At 46.2% G+C, this 20711-nt stretch overlaps 1 protein-coding gene across 3 annotated transcripts in view; it reads right to left on the minus strand.

Moving 5' to 3' along the window:
- Positions 1-20711, minus strand: part of PLXNC1 (plexin C1) — a 155071-nt gene that overhangs the window by 26201 nt on the left and 108159 nt on the right. For all 3 annotated transcript variants that reach the window (XR_008892709.1, XM_056574327.1, XM_056574326.1), the window contains exons 25-27: positions 17483-17517; positions 9967-10071; positions 5330-5493 (exon numbers count right to left, since the gene is read on the minus strand). Coding sequence is in view for 2 of the 3 variants with exons in the window: in XM_056574327.1 (XP_056430302.1) it covers positions 5330-5493; positions 9967-10071; positions 17483-17517 (304 nt within the window). In the remaining variant the exon portion in view is untranslated. The remainder of the gene's footprint in view (positions 1-5329; positions 5494-9966; positions 10072-17482; positions 17518-20711) is intronic.

Raw genomic sequence — 20711 nt, forward strand, 5'->3', positions numbered from 1 at the left:
TGTCTGAATGACACAACGTGGAGGTGCTGGCATCATGAGGAGACCATATAGTGGCTAAATGACACAGCGCGGAGGTATTGGCAGCATGAGGAGACCATACAGTTGCTGAATGACACAGCCTGAAGCTGGCAGCAGCATGAGTAGACACTATGGCTTCACAATCCCTAAGATTAAAACATGAATTGTGAAATTTAAATTGAATATTTATGGTAGCTAGTGCTACCATAAAATTTTTTAGGCCCAGGCCCATCAGCATCAGTAAACCATATATTGACTGAATGACACAGCCTGGAGGTGGCTGAATCATGAAGAGACTATATAGTGACTGAATGGCACATCCTGGAGGTGGCTGAAGCATGAGGAGACCATATAGTGACTGAATGGCACAGCCTGGTGGTGGCAGAAGCATGAGGAGACCATTGAAATGACCATATAGTGGCTGAATGGCATAGCCTGGAGGTGTCAGAAGCATGAGGAAACAATTGAAATGTAAGATTTTGAAATGGAAATTTAGTATTTTGAAATTGAAATTTTAACTCCCAAGTTTTAGTGTCCCGAGCCCCGGCATGTGGGTACAAAGGACCAAATGTAACAACGAGTCACATGTCACATGGCAGCACAAGGACAGAGCCTGGAGGTGGCATCAGTATGAGAAGACCATATAGTGGCTGAATGACTGCCTGGAGTTTGTGGCAGCATGAGAAGACCATATAGTGGCTGAATAGCACAGCCTGTAGGTGGCTGAATCATGAGGAGACCATATAGTGGCTGAATGACACAGCCTGGAGGTGGCTGAATCATGAGGAGACCATTTAGTGGCTGAATGACACAGCCTGGAGTTGGATGAATCATTTGGAGACCATATAGTGGCTGAATCATGAGGAGACCATATAGTGGCTGAATGACACAGAGCAGAGGTGTTGGCAGCATAAGGAGACCATATAGTGGCTGAATGACACAGCATGGAGGTGTTGTCAGCATGAGGAGACCATATAGTGGCTGAATGACACAGCATGGAGGTGTTAGCAGCATGAGGAGATCATATAGTGGCTAAATGACACAGTGTGGAGGTGTTGGCAGCATGAGGAGACCATATAGTTGCTCAACGACACATCGTGGAGCTGGCAGCAGCATGAGGAGACACTAGGGCTTCACAATCCCTAAGATTAAAAGATGAATTTTGAAATTTATATTGAAGATTTATGGTAGCTAGTGCTACCATAAAAACTTTTAGGCCCAGGCCCAGCAGCATCAGCAAACCATATTTTGGCTGAATGACACAGCCCGAAGGTGGCTGAATCATGAGGAGACCATATAGTGGCTGAATGGCACAGCCTGGAGGTGGCTGAATCATGAGGAGACAATATAGTGGCTGAATAACACAGCCTGGAGGTGGCTGAATCATGAGGAGACCATTTAGTGGCTGAATGACACAGCCTGGAGGTGGCTGAATCATGAGGAGACCATATAGTGGCTGAATAATACAGCCTGGAGGTGGCTGAATCATGAGGAGACCATATAGTGGCTGAATGACACAGCGTGGAGGTGTTGGCAGCATGAGGAGATCATATAGTGGCTGAATGACACAGCTTGGATGTGGCTAAAGCATGAGGAGACCATATAGTGGCTAAATAACACAGCGTGGAGGTGTTGGCAGCATGAGGAGACCATATAGTGGCTAAATGACACAGCGTGGAGGTGATGGCAGCATGAGGAGACCATAGAGTTGCTGAATGACACAGCCTGGAGCTGGCAGCAGCATGAGTAGACACTAGGGCTTCACAATCCCTAAGATTAAAAGAAGAATTTTGAAATTTAAATTGATGATTTAGTAGCTAGTGCTACTATAACATTTTTTAGGCCAGCAGCATCAGTAATTGGCTGAATAACACATCCTGGAGGTGGTTGAATCATGAGGAGACCATATATTGTCTGAATGGCACAGCCTGGAGGTGGCTGAAGCATGAGGAGATCATATAGTGGCTGAATGACACAGCTTGGATGTGGCTAAAGCATGAGGAGACCATATAGTGGCTAAATAACACAGCGTGGAGGTGTTGGCAGCATGAGGAGCCCATATAGTGGCTAAATGACACAGCGTGGAGGTGATGGCAGCATGAGGAGACCATAGAGTTGCTGAATGACACAGCCTGGAGCTGGCAGCAGCATGAGTAGACACTAGGGCTTCACAATCCCTAAGATTAAAAGAAGAATTTTGAAATTTAAATTGATGATTTAGTAGCTAGTGCTACCATAAAAATTTTTAGGCCAGCAGCATCAGTAATTGGCTGAATAACACATCCTGGAGGTGGTTGAATCATGAGGAGACCATATATTGTCTGAATGGCACAGCCTGGAGGTGGCTGAAGTATGAGGAGACCATATAGTGACTGAATGGCACAGCCTGGTGGTGGCAGAAGCATGAGGAGACCATTGAAATGACCATATAGTGGCTGGATGGCATAGCCTGGAGGTGGCAGAAGCATGAGGAAACCTTTGAAATAGAAATTTTGTATTTTGAAATTGAAATTTTAACTCCCAAGTTTTAGTGTCCCGAGCTCCGGCGTGTGGGTACAAAGGACCAAATGTAACAAGGAGTCACATGGCAGCACAATGACAGAGCCTGGAGGTGGCATCAGTGTGAGAAGACCATATAGTGGCTGAATGACTGCCTGGAGTTTGTGGCAGCATGAGAAGACCATATAGTGGCTGAATGGCACAGCCTGTAGGTGGCTGAATCATGAGGAGACCACATAGTGTCTGAATGGCACAGCCTGGAGTTTGTGGCAGAATGAAGAGACCATATAGTGGCTGAATTGCTTAGCCTGGAGGTGGCTGAAGCATGAAGAGACCATATAGTGGCTGAATGAGACAGCCTGGAGGTGGCAGCAGTGACCGAGTGGTGCTGTGGGTGGCAATACCAGTACCCGGTGACAGGTGGGTGAAAAAAGGTCTGATGTGGAGGAATGGTTGTAACTGGGAAGCAGCACTTAAATCTTCCATATTTGTGAAGTGTTGGTGTGGCACCATGGTCAATCTACTCTGATGCATCAGGCATGCCACCACCTGCTGGTCCAGGTCTACCTGCTGCTGATGAGTTGCTACACTATGCGGGTGAAGAAAGCTACTCATCAGCGTCTGTAGACTCAGACTGCTGCTGATGGAGCTGGTACTGCCACCCCACCTCTCCCCAGCAACCATGGCAGTGGAAGGTGAGCGCACGGGGCCCCCCCGATTCAGACCTGCGAGCGGATCAACCATGGCACCGATAGGCATCGGCCAATTGACTAGATAGGATGCCTCTGTAGTAGGTCACTTTGTCCTCCCTCTCAGTGGGTGTAAAAAAGGCCCCTATTTTGTGGCTGTAGCAAGGGTCCAATAAGGTGGAGATCCAGAAGGCATCCCGCTGTCAAATGGTGACAATTCGGCTGTCACTACTCAAGCAAGTGAGCATGCATCGTGCTATTTGTACAAGTGACTCAGAGGGACTCCCTGCCTCCATCTCCACTGCATACTGCCATGGTGTGTCTCGCCTTCCTCATAACCCTCTAGCTCCTCTGGCTGCTCCTTGCTCCTCCTCTCCTGTCAGATTACTAGAAAAAACACCCATTTAGCGAAACCTAAACTGTGCTCCACTGTGCACCTGCCCCTCCTCCTCCAGTTCAGCCCCCACAGGGCTCATGTGGCCATGAGATGTAGGCACCATGTCTCCATTGCCCTGACCAGCCATCGTTTCCAACGAGTGTTGTAAGAAATGAAGCAGTGGAATGACGTTGTGCATCCCGTAATCCTGGCGACTTACTAATAATGTGGCTTCCTCAAAGGGCCCGAGCAAACGGCAGGTGTCACGTATGAGCTGCCACTGGTTCACATTGAAGTTACACAGGGGAGTACTCCTATCTGCTTGGTTCATCAAGAAATCGGTAATGGCTTTTCTCTGTTCAAACAGTCGGTCCAACATATGCAGGGTGGAATTCCAACGTGTGGCAATGTCACAAATAAGACTATGTTGGGGGATACCGTTCTGACACTGCAGCTCAAGGAGGGTGTACTTTGCGGTGTACAAGAGGCTGAAGTGCATGCAAAGTTTCCTTCCCATTGTTAGGATGTCTTGCAAATGGGAAGAACACTTCAGGAACTGCTTCACAACCAGATTGAACACGTATGCCATGAAGGGCGCATGGTTCAGCCTTCCCAGTCGCAGTGCATGCAAGATGTTCTTCCCATTGTCAGTCACCATGGTTCCCATTTCCAGTTTTCGTGGAGTAAGCCATGCACCGATTTCTTTATTAATGACTTTTCACAGTTCCTCCCCTGTGTGACTCCGTTCACCAAGGCAAACCATGTGAAGAATAGCGTGACACCACTGTGCCCTGCACACATGGTATGCTGAAGGGCCACTGAGACTTGTCTAGGCAGTGGAGGCTGAGGACACGGTGGAGGATGAGGAGGCGAAGTCGCACACTGTCGCAGGACCAACGGCCTGAGAGCGCGGAGGAGGAAGTGGCGTGACCTGTCCAAGTTGGTATTGTGGCTGTGCAGGAACCACATTCACCCAGTGAGCCGTAAAGGACATGTATTTTCCCTAACCATAGTTACAGCTCCAGACGTCGGCACTGCCGTGCACTTTGGTGCACACCGACAGGCTCAAGGACTGGCCCACCTTCTCTTCCACAAAATTGTGCAGGGCTGGTACTGCCTTCTTTGCAAACAAATGACGGCTTGGCACTCTCCACCTTGGCTCGGCACAAGCCATCAGTTCTCTGAAAAGTCCAGAGTCCACCAGCAACTTGGACAGAAGCACATTCAGCTTCTGCACCGTTGGATGAGTGGGCGCATACTGTTGTCTCTTGGACATGGCTTCGCCAATGGGTTGTTGGCAGAATGGCTGACTAAATGTAGGAGGAGCAGGAGCAGGAGCATCTGGAGTGACAGAAGGAGGGTATGACACACAGCTCCCTTCGGCTGAGGTGGTGGAGCCTTGGCTGGCTGATAGAGGGAACGACGTGCCACTGGGTGATGCAGCCGGCTGGACTACTACATCGGAGCCATGGTCCTCCCAGGCCACTTTATGGTGGCAAAGCATATGTTGACGCAGGGCCATGGTGCCAACATTGGGACCCTGGCCACACTTCACCTTCTGCCGACATATCTTGCATTCTTTATGAATCAAATTTCATGAAATTCGTAACAAATTCAGGTTCATTAGCTTCGATTCGCTCAACTTTAGTAATGGCACACTGCTTGTTTGTTTTTCTCTTCACATATTCTTCAAATTCAAGAAAATGTTGCTATTTGCACGTTCAGTAACATATCAAAAAATGTATACCTATTTGTCTTCCAAATATGTGCCACATCTGGATCTGTAATTTTTCTTATTTCTGTCTGGGCATCCAGTAGATCAAAGAAATATTTTATAGCTATTGGAGGCTTCCTTTGAGGGACTGTCCAAATGCTTTTAAACAGCTTTTCTACTGCAGAATGTACAGCAACCTGAAAGAGATGTAAGAACTTGTATTTTTATTGTACATCTTAACTGCAAACTGGATATCAGAATTGTGATTTGCATAAAATGTTACAGATTTAAATTCTTACCACAAGTTTACAGTGAAATATTTACATGAGATCAGACTTAAACTTATCTTGGTTCTGTTTAATAAAATCATTCATCAAAGAGCACAAAATAAATATTAAAGGGGTACTCTGGTAGAATTTTTTTTTTTAATCAACTGGTATCAGATGCTGTATGATCCACAGGAAGTTCTTTTCTTTTTGAATTTCTTTTCTGTCTGACCACAGTGCTCTCTGCTGACACCTCTGTCCATTTATGAACTGTCTAGAGTAGGAGAAAACCCCCATAGCAAACCTCTCTTGCTCTGGACAGTTCCTGACATGGACAAAGGTGTCAGCAGAGAGCACTGTGGTCAGACAGAAAGGAAATGCAAAAATAAAATAACTTCCTGTGGATTATACAGCAGCTGATAAGTACTGGAAGGATTAAGATTTTTTAATAGAAGTAATTTAAAAATCTGTTTAACTTTCTGGCACCAGTTGATTAAAAAAAAAAAAAAAAATTCCAGTGGAGAACCCCTTAAAAGCGTCCTCTTCCATTATGATAAACAAAATATTTTAGTCCAGTCATCCATTCATTACCAGATTGCTTAACCACTTAGGGACCAAGGGTGATCAGGTACGCCTTCACTCCCTGGTACGCGCGCCGGGCAGGGAGCGGACCGGGGTGACTGCTGATATCTATCAGCAGGCACCCCGTACAAATGCCAAGGAGTGTCCTGAGACATCCCCCCCAATGTCGTTGCAAATCGCCAGTGAATTCACACTGCCGATTTGCGGCGATTCCGGATCATACGTGTCTCCAATGACCCGGTGACCCGGAAAATAAGGGGGATCGGGGTTGTCCAAGACACCCAAAATCTCCCTGAAGGGATAAGAGTGAGGTGACAGGAGTGCCACCTCTCCTATTCCTACTATTGGTCGTTCAGAAGCGACGACCAATAGCAAATCAGGGGCGGGGGGGTTAACGTTGTACCCCTTTTTACGTTCCTTGAGGGGTGTAGTTTCCAAAATAGTATGCCATGTGTTTTTTTTTCTTTGCTGTTCTGGCACCATAGGGGCTTCCTAAATGTGACATGCCCCCCAAAAACCATTTCAGCAAAATTTTCTGTCCAAAAGCCAAATGTGACTCCTTCACTTCTGAGCATTTTAGTTTGCCCGCAGAGCATTTTACGTCCTAACATGGGGTATTTCCATACTCAGAAGAGATGGGGATACAAATTTTGGGGGGCATTTTTTCCCATTACCCTTTGTAAAAATGGTGAATTTTGGGGAAAAACAGCACTTTAGTGAAAAAAAAATTATTTTCATTTACACATCAGACTTTAACTAAAAGTCGTCAAACACCTGTGGGGTGTTAAGGCTGACTGGACCCCTTGTTACCTGCCTTGAGGGGTGTAGTTTCCAAAATGGTATGCCATGTGGAGGATTTTCTGCTGTTCTGGCACCATAGGGGCTTCCTAAATGCGACATGCCCCCCAAAAACCAAAATCCCATTGTTGCTCCATCCCTTCTGAGCCCTCTACTGTGCTCGCTGAGCACTTTACATACACATATGAGGTATTTCCTTACTCAAGAGAAATTGGGTTACAAATTTCCTTTTTTTCCTCCCATTACCCCTTGCAAAAATTCAAAAACTGGTCTACAAGAACATGCGAGTGTAAAAAATGAAGATTTTGAATTTTTTCCTTTTACTTTGCTGCTACTCCTGTGAAACACCTAAAGGGTTAACACACTTACTGAATGTCATTTTGAATAGTTTTAGGGGTGCAGTTTTTATAATGGGGTCATTTGTGGGGTATTTCTAATATGAAGGCCCTTCAAATCCACTTCAAATCTGAACTGGTCCCTGAAAAATTCCGATTTTGAAAATTTTGTGAAAAATTGGAAAATTGCTGCTGAACTTTGAAGCCCTCTGATGTCTTCCAAAAGTAAAAACATGTCAACTTTATGATGCAAACATGAACGAGCTCCTCTGTTGCGCTGCCTCAGCTCTGCTGCCTCCCAACCACATGGTCGTGAGTTCTAGCCTCTGTCCGTTTGGAAGTTTGTTAGAGCTCCTCTGTGGTGCTGCCTCAGCTCTGCCACCTCCCAACCACGTGGTTGTGAGTTCTAGCCTTGGGCTGTTTGGATGCAAACATAAAGTAGACATATTGTATATGTGAATCAATAAATAATTTATTTGGAATGTCTATTTTTCTTACAAGCAGAGAGCTTCAAAGTTAGAAAAATGCTAAATATTTAATTTTTTCATCAAATTTTGGAATTTTCTACCAAGAAATGATGCAAGTATCGACAAAAATTTACCACTATCATAAAGTAGAATATGTCACGGAATCAGAATGAAAAGTAAAAGCATCCCAGAGTTATTAATGCTTAAAGTGACAGTGGTCAGATGTGCAAAAAATGCTCTGGTCCTTAAGGTGAAAATGGGCTTGGTCCTAAAGGGGTTAAAGGGAATATGTCCATAGCATCACCCTGAAAACCCTGCTGGTACTTCCTGTAAGTGCAGGTGACACTGATCAAAATGGTCTCATCCTAGGAGTAGTTACTCCCTACATTCCCTTCCCCCTGGGAGCTTAAAATCCTAGTTCAAACACATACTCTGGAAGTTCACTAAACTAACTAGAGAACCCACAAAGGAGAGTATTACAAATGCAGTCACATTTTCAACCATTTTGTTACCCAATGTATTCCTTGTAGACATTTCTAATTCATTCGATAATATTTAAAGGGAATCTGTCAGCAGCCTCACCCCCCCACCCCCCACTTCCACCCCCCACTAACAGGCTGTCCCAGCAGGTTAGTGCAGGTCAATTAGGACAAGTTATTAATAAGTTCATAACTATGTTTAAGCATGAATATAGTTAGTATATATTAATGGTCCTGCACACCCTTAGATAAACTGAAATGTAAAAAAGAAAATAAGACAGGATTGAAAATTATCCACCATGCAAACCGCCAGTCCAGATTTTAATACAAGAGTATATCCAAGGTCACAGCATGCAAGGAGGCTCAGGATAGTCAGTGTTCAGTCTGTAACTTTTTTTTTGTTTCCCATAAGCATGCAACGTTTCCTTTATCAAACATACATACAGGCAACTTTTGCCGAAACTTTGCATGTGTCCTTGCATATATAATTTCTTTATGCAAGGACACATGATGTCACTGAGGAAGAGTGCGCATGCACTTGAAACGCGTATGTCTATGGAGGGAGTCGGTTTTACTGTGTGATGTTTGTCTATTTTTGATACGGAGAAAATAAAGCTGCATAATTTTCATCTGGTGCCGGATCCTCGTTCATTCTTCTGCGTTGGATATCAGCACTTTGCCGAGTGGGAACCCGTGCACAGAAATTGGTAGAGGTGAGCTGTACTGAATATTTACCTTGTCCGATAATTTCTTTATATAAACATTTAGTGCAGCAACTAAGTCATATATTTCACATTCTAGTTTGGTTCTTAAGTGCTGGTTTCAGGAGCCAAGGTTGGCTACTGGTGTTTGTGTATTCACTAAAGCTATGTTAATGTATGCCAGATTTGTGCTGTGGCACTAACAAAGAAGGGGGTGTCCAAGGTTAGTTGCTGCAGCGTAAGAGAGAGAGAGAGAGAGAGATCCTGTTCAGCAGCCCAAGCTTCAATATAGCTGATAAACATGCTTTTATACATAATATAGCCACTGGGTTGCGTGGAAGCTTGGGAAGGTGAAAAGGATCAGTCTCCTCATTCTTATGATAAGCAGTTGCTTCCTGTCAGTAGTTTAACCTACATGCTGAATTGTTTCTTTTTCTGTGTGCTGTGCATTTACTGGTAGGAATTAAAAAAAACATTTTTGGTTCTCCAATTGTTATATTTTAAAGCACTAAAATAAAAGTTACGTTTTATTAGGAAGGGAGGGTGCACTTTTCAAGGGGTGTTGCACCCCCACCTGGATTCTCTCCAGGCGCAGGTTTTGGTAATACAATATATAATTTAAACCCCAGCACCCCTCCTGGGCATTTGGCACTATATATTTACTGGTAGGAAGGCGCTGGGATGGTAAGTAGCTCACATTATGCCCTGTCCTATCATACCTACTTCCCTTCTAGAGAGGGCTTAACCATCAGCTTGCTTTACACTTATCTACTTGTCTAAGACAACTGTTTATTATAAGCACACTCCTTGCCTATGGCACAATTTTGTTTGACATATGGCAAAGCACTGCAGTGGGGGGCTTCACATCAGTGCCCTTTGCTGATCATGCCAGTTACGGTAACTGTGAGTCCGCCCCCCCCCCCCCCCCCATGTTGATTCATTTCATAATAGCAAAAGTATCTAAGTATTGATTTTCATCATCCATTAATACCATCCCCTTGTTCCTCATTTTTGTATAAACTTTATGTATAGCATGTCTTACCTTCGTAGAAAGTAGCTTTGTGAGATATAATTCCTTTACTTTAAACTTGTGTTTGCCTGTGTTTTCAGGATTTTGTAGTACATGTTCCTCAGATTCAGGCATTTCCTAGAGAGAAAGTAGTTTTTCATATTAGTTTTGACTTTTTACTTTTAAGTTCAATTTTACATGTATGCAAATGCACGGTAGTGAACATTCTGCCACTAATATAACAATACTAAAAGTAATATAAAAATATTTTAGCTTTTGTGTGGTTGTTTCACCTTGTGCAGTAGTGCTCTCCTTTTCTGCCTCACATTAGTAGTTTTGACATTTGCATTCTTCTAGGCACCAAAATCATGCACAGTAATAGTAACCAAACAACTGACCAAGGTTTGGCTTTTAGTAAAAACAGTGGTTGAAAGGTTATAGCTGGCTTTATAGTTTATATGGATTGTTAACAATAATGTTACACCTAACTTCATACTACATAATGTTTCTCGAATGTTAGTGGTAAACATCACAACTATATCACAACAAAATAACTACTGACTAAGGAAAAATCATATAGGGCAATCTAGGTATTTTCTATGGTGTAAGCACTATCTGCTAAGTGTACTGTGGTCCCTCAACATACGATGGTAATCCGTTCCAAACGGACCATCGTTTGTTGAAAGCATCGTATGTTGAGGGATCCGTGCAATGTAAAGTATAGGACAGTGGTCTACGTTGGCTGTCCAGGCATGCTGGGTCTGTCACTCCGGACCGTCACCGCTGCTCGGGATGTCGCCGTCCATCACTGCTGCCGCGTCCCCGAGGTGTCCCCGACGCTCCGGCAAGGCCTCTGCTTCCCCGGCAACCGCGCTCTCCGTCGACGCCATCACGTCGCTACGCACGCCGCTCCTATTGGATAACGGGACGGCGTGCACAGCGACGTGATGACGTCGATGGAGAGCGCCGACGATGCAGAGGATCACGAAGAGGACGCACCGGAGCCCCGAGGACAGGTGAGTGACCATCACCGGAGCTCACGGGGCACCGTAAACGGCTATCCGGTGGCAGCTGAAGCAGTCTGCACTGCCGGATAGCCGTTTATGCGATGGCCCCGACATAAAAAAGCATTGTATGTTGATGCTGCCTTCAACATGCGATGGCCTCTGAGAGGCCATCGCATGTTGAAATTATCGTATGTCGGGGCCATCGTAGGTCGAGGGGTCACTGTATATCCCTGTCCTGAAGAGTACTCTGATAGCAGACAGCGTCTGAACGTGTATCAGGGAAAATCTTCATGTACAGTAAAACCTCTCATATAGATTACCTCCTTATCCAGACTAGATTTCATGTGATGGATTTTCAGTTCACCATATATTGTGCATTGTGGCCATTTTCTTTGCGCAGACCATCCCTATAGAATTTGGATGGTCTTCTCAAAAGAGGATTCACTGTATATTACCAGCTTAGGTCATGCCTTAAAAACATAAACCCCATAGAACACAATTATGACATAGAGCATAAAAAGAGAATTCCAGCTGGTAAATGTCAATAAAAATGCTTCTTTATTGATACAAATTAAAATCTATTTCCAGGAGCTTATCAGTACAGATAGGCTGAGGATCTGACACGTTTCGGTGAAAACACCTTTGTCTTGGTGCTATGACTAAGGTGTTTTCACCAAAACACGTCAGATCTTGAGCCTATCTGTACCTCTGAGCGTGTGGAAATACATTTTTATTTGTATCAATAAAGCAAAATTTTAGTGTACCAGCTAGAATCCTCTTTTGTTTCTCTATTGTTGGACGGCTTCTGCTCCAAGCCATTCCATGCTGGATTCCTTGGAGGGAGAGGTAGAAGCTAGCTCTGATGCACCTAGGACGTTGGGTGTTATATATATATATTGTTACGCCGAGCGCTCCGGGTCCCCGCTCCTCCCCGGAGCGCTCGCTACACTCCTCTCACTGCAGCGCTCCGGTCGGTTCCACGGACCCGGGGCGCTGCGATACCGCCTCTGGCCGGGATGCGATTCGCGATGCGGGTAGCGCCCGCTCGCGATGCGCACCCCGGCTCCCGTACCTGACTCGCTCTCCGTCAGTCCTGTCCCGGCGCGCGCGGCCCCGCTCCCTAGGGCGCGCGCGCGCCGGGTCTTTGCGATTTAAAGGGCCACTGCGCCGCTGATTGGCGCAGTGGTTCCAATTAGTGTTTACACCTGTGCACTTCCCTATATCACCTCACTTCCCCTTCACTCCCTCGCCGGATCTTGTTGCCTTAGTGCCAGTGAAAGCGTTTCCTTGTGTGTTCCTAGCCTGTGTTCCAGACCTCCTGCCGTTGCCCCTGACTACGATCCTTGCTGCCTGCCCCGACCTTCTGCTACGTCCGACCTTGCTTCTGTCTACTCCCTTGTACCGCGCCTATCTTCAGCAGCCAGAGAGGTTGAGCCGTTGCTAGGGGATACGACCTGGTCACTACCGCCGCAGCAAGACCATCCCGCTTTGCGGCGGGCTCTGGTGAAAACCAGTAGTGACTTAGAACCGATCCTCTAGCACGGTCCACGCCAATCCCTCTCTGGCACAGAGGATCCACTACCTGCCAGCCGGCATCGTGACAGTAGATCCGGCCATGGATCCCGCTGAAGTTCCTCTGCCAGTTGTCGCTGACCTCACCACGGTGGTCGCCCAGCAGTCACAACAGATAGCGCAACAAGGCCAACAGCTGTCTCAACTGACTGTTATGCTACAACAGTTTCTACCACAGCTCCAGCAATCATCTCCTCCGCCAGCTCCTGTACCTCCTCCGCAGCGAGTGGCCGCTTCTGGACTACGACTATCCTTGCCGGATAAATTTGATGGGGACTCTAAGTTTTGCCGTGGCTTCCTTTCCCAATGTTCATTACACTTGGAGATGATGTCGGACCAGTTCCCCACTGAAAGGTCTAAGGTGGCTTTCGTAGTCAGCCTGCTGTCTGGAAAAGCCCTAGCCTGGGCCACGCCGCTCTGGGACCGCAATGACCCCGTCACTGCCTCTGTACACTCCTTCTTCTCGGAAATTCGAAGTGTCTTTGAGGAACCTGCCCGAGCCTCTTCTGCTGAGACTGCCCTGTTGAACCTGGTCCAGGGTAATTCTTCCGTTGGCGAGTATGCCGTACAATTCCGTACACTTGCTTCTGAATTATCCTGGAACAATGAGGCCCTCTGCGCGACCTTTAAAAAAGGCCTATCCAGCAACATTAAAGATGTTCTGGCCGCACGAGAAATGCCTGCTAATCTTCATGAACTTATTCACCTAGCCACTCGCATTGACATGCGTTTTTCCGAAAGGCGTCAGGAGCTCCGCCAAGATATGGACTCTGTTCGCACGAGGCGTTTCTTCTCCTCGGCTCCTCTCTCCTCTGGTTCCCTGCAATCTGTTCCTGTGCCTCCCGCCGTGGAGGCTATGCAGGTCGACCGGTCTCGCCTGACATCTCAAGAGAGGACACGACGCCGCATGGAGAACCTCTGCCTGTACTGTGCTAGTACCGAACACTTCCTGAGGGATTGTCCTATCCGCCCTCCCCGCCTGGAAAAACGTACGCTGACTCCGCACAAAGGTGAAACAATCCTTGATGTCTACTCTGCTTCTCCACGTCTTACTGTGCCTGTGCGGATGTCTGCCTCTGCCTTCTCCTTCTCTTCTGTGGCCTTATTGGACTCTGGATCTGCAGGAAACTTTATTTTGGCCTCTCTCGTCAACAGGTTCAACATCCCAGTGACCAGTCTCACCAGACCCCTTTACATCAATTGTATAAACAATGAAAGGTTGGACTGTTCCATACGTTTCCGCACGGAGCCCCTTCTAATGAGCATCGGATCTCATCAAGAGAGGATTGAACTTTTGGTCCTCCCCAATTGCTCCTCGGAAATTCTCCTTGGACTTCCCTGGCTTCAACTTCATTCCCCAACCCTGGATTGGTCCACTGGGGAGATCAAGAGTTGGGGGCCCTCTTGTTCCAAGGACTGTCTAAAACCGGTTCCCAGTAACCCTTGCCGTGACTCTGTGCTTCCTCCAGTAACCGGTCTCCCTAAGGCCTATATGGACTTCGCGGATGTTTTCTGCAAAAAACAAGCGGAGACTCTACCTCCTCACAGGCCTTATGATTGTCCTATCGACCTCCTCCCGGGCACTACTCCACCCCGGGGCAGAATTTATCCTCTCTCTGCCCCAGAGACTCTTGCCATGTCTGAATACGTCCAGGAGAATCTAAAAAAGGGCTTTATCCGTAAATCCTCCTCTCCTGCCGGAGCCGGATTTTTCTTTGTGTCCAAAAAAGATGGCTCTCTACGTCCTTGCATTGACTACCGCGGACTTAATAAAATCACGGTTAAGAACCGCTACCCCTTACCCCTCATCTCTGAACTCTTTGATCGCCTCCAAGGTGCCCACATCTTTACTAAATTGGACTTAAGAGGCGCCTATAACCTCATCCGCATCAGAGAGGGGGATGAGTGGAAAACAGCATTTAACACCAGAGATGGACACTTTGAGTATCTGGTCATGCCCTTTGGCCTGTGCAACGCCCCTGCTGTCTTCCAAGACTTTGTTAATGAAATTTTTCGTGATCTGTTATACTCCTGTGTTGTTGTATATCTTGATGATATCCTAATTTTTTCGGCCAATCTAGAAGAACACCGCCAGCATGTCCGTATGGTTCTTCAGAGACTTCGTGACAATCAACTCTATGCTAAAATTGAGAAATGTCTGTTTGAATGCCAATCTCTTCCTTTTCTAGGATACTTGGTCTCTGGCCAGGGACTACAAATGGACCCAGATAAACTTTCTGCCGTCTTAGATTGGCCACGCCCCTCCGGACTCCGTGCCATCCAACGTTTTTTGGGGTTCGCCAATTATTACAGGCAATTTATTCCACATTTTTCTACCATTGTGGCTCCTATTGTGGCTTTAACCAAAAAAAATGCCGATCCCAAGTCTTGGCCTCCTCAAGCGGAAGACGCCTTTAAACGACTCAAGTCTGCCTTCTCTTCGGCTCCCGTGCTCTCCAGACCTGACCCATCTAAACCCTTCCTATTGGAGGTTGATGCCTCCTCAGTGGGAGCTGGAGCTGTCCTTCTACAAAAAAACTCTTCCGGGCATGCTGTTACTTGTGGTTTTTTTTCTAGGACCTTCTCTCCGGCGGAGAGGAACTACTCCATCGGGGATCAAGAGCTTCTAGCCATTAAATTAGCACTTGAGGAATGGAGACATCTGCTGGAGGGATCAAGATTCCCAGTTATTATTTACACCGATCACAAGAACCTCTCCTACCTCCAGTCTGCCCAACGGCTGAATCCTCGTCAGGCCAGGTGGTCTCTGTTCTTTGCCCGATTTAATTTTGAAATTCACTTTCGGCCTGCTGATAAGAACATTAGGGCCGATGCTCTCTCTCGTTCCTCGGATGCTTCTGAAATTGAACTCTCTCCGCAACACATCATTCCTCCTGACTGCCTGATTTCCACTTCTCTAGCCTCCATCAGGCAAACTCCTCCAGGAAAGACCTTTGTTTCTCCACGCCAACGTCTCGGAATCCTCAAATGGGGTCACTCCTCCCATCTCGCAGGTCATGCGGGCATCAAGAAATCTGTGCAACTCATCTCTCGCTTCTATTGGTGGCCGACTCTAGAGACTGATGTGGTGGACTTTGTGCGAGCCTGCACTATCTGTGCCCGGGATAAGACTCCTCGCCAGAAGCCCGCTGGTTTTCTTCTTCCTCTGCCTGTCCCCGAACAACCTTGGTCTCTGATTGGTATGGATTTTATTACTGACTTACCCCCATCCCATGGCAACACTGTTATTTGGGTGGTCGTTGATCGATTCTCCAAAATGGCGCATTTCATCCCTCTTCCTGGTCTTCCTTCAGCGCCTCAGTTGGCTAAACAATTTTTTGTACACATTTTTCGTCTTCACGGGTTGCCTACGCAGATCGTCTCGGATAGAGGCGTCCAATTTGTGTCTAAATTCTGGAGGGCTCTCTGTAAACAACTCAAGATTAAATTAAATTTTTCTTCTGCATACCATCCTCAATCCAATGGACAAGTAGAAAGAATTAACCAGATCTTGGGTGACTATTTACGACATTTTGTTTCCTCCCGCCAGGATGACTGGGCAGATCTTCTACCTTGGGCCGAATTCTCGTATAATTTCAGAATCTCTGAATCTTCCTCCAAATCCCCGTTTTTCGTGGTGTACGGCCGTCACCCTCTTCCCCCCCTCCCTACCCCCTTGCCCTCTGGTCTGCCCGCTGTGGATGAAATTTCTCGTGATCTCTCCATCATATGGAGAGAGACCCAAAATTCTCTCTTACAGGCTTCTTCACGCATGAAGAGATTCGCGGATAAGAAAAGAAGAGCTCCTCCCATTTTTTCCCCTGGAGACAAGGTATGGCTCTCCGCCAAATATGTCCGCTTCCGTGTCCCTAGCTATAAGTTGGGACCACGCTATCTTGGTCCTTTTAAGGTTTTGCGCCAGATTAATCCTGTCTCTTACAAACTTCTTCTTCCTCCTTCTCTTCGTATTCCTAATGCCTTTCATGTTTCTCTTCTTAAACCACTTATCATTAACCGTTTCTCTCCCAAATCTGTTCCCCCCACTCCTGTCTCCGGCTCCTCGGACATCTTCTCCGTTAAAGAAATTTTAGCATCAAAAAAGGTCAGAGGGAAAACCTTCTTTTTAGTGGATTGGGAGGGTTGTGGTCCAGAAGAGAGGTCCTGGGAACCTGAGGACAATATCCTGGACAAAAGTCTGGTCCTCAGGTTCTCAGGCTCCAAGAAGAGGGGGAGACCCAAGGGGGGGGGTACTGTTACGCCGAGCGCTCCGGGTCCCCGCTCCTCCCCGGAGCGCTCGCTACACTCCTCTCACTGCAGCGCTCCGGTCGGTTCCACGGACCCGGGGCGCTGCGATACCGCCTCTGGCCGGGATGCGATTCGCGATGCGGGTAGCGCCCGCTCGCGATGCGCACCCCGGCTCCCGTACCTGACTCGCTCTCCGTCAGTCCTGTCCCGGCGCGCGCGGCCCCGCTCCCTAGGGCGCGCGCGCGCCGGGTCTTTGCGATTTAAAGGGCCACTGCGCCGCTGATTGGCGCAGTGGTTCCAATTAGTGTTTACACCTGTGCACTTCCCTATATCACCTCACTTCCCCTTCACTCCCTCGCCGGATCTTGTTGCCTTAGTGCCAGTGAAAGCGTTTCCTTGTGTGTTCCTAGCCTGTGTTCCAGACCTCCTGCCGTTGCCCCTGACTACGATCCTTGCTGCCTGCCCCGACCTTCTGCTACGTCCGACCTTGCTTCTGTCTACTCCCTTGTACCGCGCCTATCTTCAGCAGCCAGAGAGGTTGAGCCGTTGCTAGGGGATACGACCTGGTCACTACCGCCGCAGCAAGACCATCCCGCTTTGCGGCGGGCTCTGGTGAAAACCAGTAGTGACTTAGAACCGATCCTCTAGCACGGTCCACGCCAATCCCTCTCTGGCACAGAGGATCCACTACCTGCCAGCCGGCATCGTGACATATATATACTTACCAAATGACAGTACTGATCCTTGGAATATTCCACATCTGAACAAAAAATACACAGAAAACAAGATTAAGGTAAATGTGGTTTCTCATGTTACCAAAGATTACGTTTGTATTTTTGTTGTATGGATCACACAGTTTCCGTGTTCACGTGTTACTATATGATCCCTTGTTATGCAGCAACACCATCGTGTACTGATCTAATGTGCACTGTCAGCACTCTAAAACACATTCCTAAATGTGTATAAAAATGTGGTGATCTGCTTCACTTTACAGAAAGGAGTGTTTTTTTTTCTTGAAAATTGCTAATTTTAGGACATTTCAAAAGAAGTGACTATAAAGATATCCAGTTTGTTCATTGTATTTTGTACAATGCAGCTGCAGCCACCTATCTTGCTACCATAGCCTTGTCATAACTTTGTGGCTTCTGCTTTGAGACTGTGGTTATATCCTGTTTGTATTTCCTTATTATATTACTGTCATGCAAGTCTGCACTTAGTGGTTAACTAGTTACTGTCCTACTTTATACTGAAGTTGGGAGATCTGCTTATTCCTAAAGCTACTATTCCTAAAAATGTAAATGAAGAACAGAGTGGTGCTAGGTGGACCCTTGGGTGTTAGTAGCCTTTTCACTGCCAGGAGTGAAAAATAAAATAGGTGGGGGGGGGGGGAATAGTGTAACCTCTGGAAAAGTTTTCACCTCACCCCATGTACACCACTTGGATGTACCTTTATATAACATTCTTCGAAGTAACATTTTCTGCATTTTCCTAACCATTTTTATACAGTGATCCCTCAACTTACAATGGCCTCAACATACAAAATTTTCCACATACAATGGTCTTTTCTGGACCATTGTAACTTGAAACCAGACTCAACATACAATACTACAGACAGTCCAGATCTGTGAAACGTGTCAATGGCTGGAAGATATGACCAATCAGAATGGGCATTCACTCGTAAAACACCTGTATTACTGAAGCGTATGCACTGAATTCCTGTCTGGTAGCGCCCCCTACAGTACAGGGAGGTATTACATGTTCTGTACTACTCTTAACCTATGCCACAGTTAGCTGATCCATTGGACACCAAGTAAGTGCGGCTCCATTATACTTTTTTAGGACACTGCATGTACTGTACAGGACCCTGAAGAAGCTCCTGTCCTCTACATAGACAGTGATTTACAGCTCCCAGCAGCTCTTTCTTACTTTTATATGTAAGAACTTGCTTTATCTGTATTAGTTATCTACTTATTTTTGTTTGATCCTCACTTTTTCCTATTTTTTTTAATGACATTTTGGTGGCTTCAGAACCAATTACCAGGTTTCCATAGAGTTATGGCCTCTACATACAATGGTTTCAACATACAATGGTCATCCTGGAACCAATTAATACTGTAACTTGAGGGACCACTGTACCATCCATTGTTGCATATAGAAGAAGCTTACATCAGATACATGTGACACAACATTCAAGAGGAAGCAATGATTACAAAAGTTTTGCAAGAACATTCACAGGATATACTGAAGCTTTGTATTTCTCCATATGTATGTCTTCTTTGACCTCTCTCTTTTATACGGTTGAACACCTTTTATAGTTTGGTCTAGTTTCACTATATTAGGACTAAATCCTACCAAGGGAGCTTTTGGGCTTTCTAGAGATATGTATGTACATATTAGGAGACCACTTTTAATAAGGCATTTTTTTACATTCAGTTCTAATTTAGTGCAACAATAAAAATGTTATATTGTAGGAACCAGAGGAAAATAGAGAGACTGTACAACTACCCGCACTGTGTATCCAAGAGTGTATTCACTGATGGGGGTAGTGGTGATACGGTATATCATAGGGGTGCAATGAAGCCAGAAAACACATTGGCCCTGATTTATCAAACTGTGTGAGAATAAAAGTGGAGTGATTTCCCCACAGCAACCAATCAAAGGTCAGGTTTCACTTTACCAGAGCTTGTTAGCTGAGATGTGATTAGTTGCTATGGGAAAATCACTCCATTTTTTTCTCTCACACGGTTTGATAAATCTGGGCAAATGTCCAATAGCAAAATATAGAGAAATGTGTAATGTCCCAGTACGGGATGTGGCTCTGTACTGTACTTCTGCCCTGTCAGGCAGAGTCCTTGCGTGTCCTTGGGGCTGTCCTGTAGCAAACCCTATAGTATTTACAGTTTATGTGTAGTTATGCATTATAAGTGTAATATACCTTTAAAACTGTACCACATGATTGTATTGTGACCTGGTGACCTCCCAAGTGACCTCTGGGCTCCTTGGACAGCCCCCCTATATAACAAGGGGAGGAGCTGCAATCTCTCTCTTAGCACATTGCTGCTTCTGCTGAGGTCCAGTGCAGTCAAGTGTTCCAGTGCCTGTGTTCAGCCATTGGAGGCCTCAAGTCTAAATTACTTCAGACACCAGTCGGTCCTGAGTAAGTCAAGTCATCTCAATTGTCTGTCACCATCGCAAGTCAAGTCATCTATAGTTACCGTGGCCTGCATTATAGTCTGTCAAGTCACTGCAAGTCCCAGCAAGCCTGTGAGGTCCCCCTGCGTCACTGGCCACCTCTCTGGGATATTGGCGGAACTGCATAGACTGTACCATCTGTCTTACCTCAGTAAAGCTACCGTTACCCTTAACCTGACCTTGAACTCTTTGCCCCTGCCTAACCTAGGATTAGCGATACTACCTTTGGGTGGTTATAAGGCCAAACCACCCCCTGGTACCATGACAAGAAGGGGTTAATAACATCTACCCCTGGGTCCATAACATCTGCCCCCTTACACCTCACATCACACCCGTGGCGCACCACAAATGATGCTTCTGCACTCACCTATTAATAGAAGTCTTTTATTTCCACATCAAAGCAAAAGAACAGCTGGCCAGTGGTGGGGAGGGTAGGAGAAGATGCCGCAGCCGGAGCTCGCACATCTTCTCCTACCCTCCCCACCACTGGCCAGCTGCTCTTTTGCTTTGATGTGGAAATAAAAGACTTCTATTAATAGGTGAGTGCAGAAGCATCATTTCTCTATATTTTGCTGTAAATGTTATATTATTCTCATAGTAATAATTCCTAGCATAACACATCATATTTGAGTGGAATGTAGAATCTCTTAATATTTGGCATGCCTCTATTTATCATCCAGGCATGATTTCATAATATTCCATACAGTATCATGTGTGGGTACTGAAGGCTTCGATGTCTCGCTCTTTAAATGCTTACTCTTT

Source organism: Hyla sarda, chromosome 4, assembly GCF_029499605.1.
Source record: "Hyla sarda isolate aHylSar1 chromosome 4, aHylSar1.hap1, whole genome shotgun sequence".
NCBI classification, from domain to species: Eukaryota; Metazoa; Chordata; class Amphibia; order Anura; family Hylidae; genus Hyla; species Hyla sarda.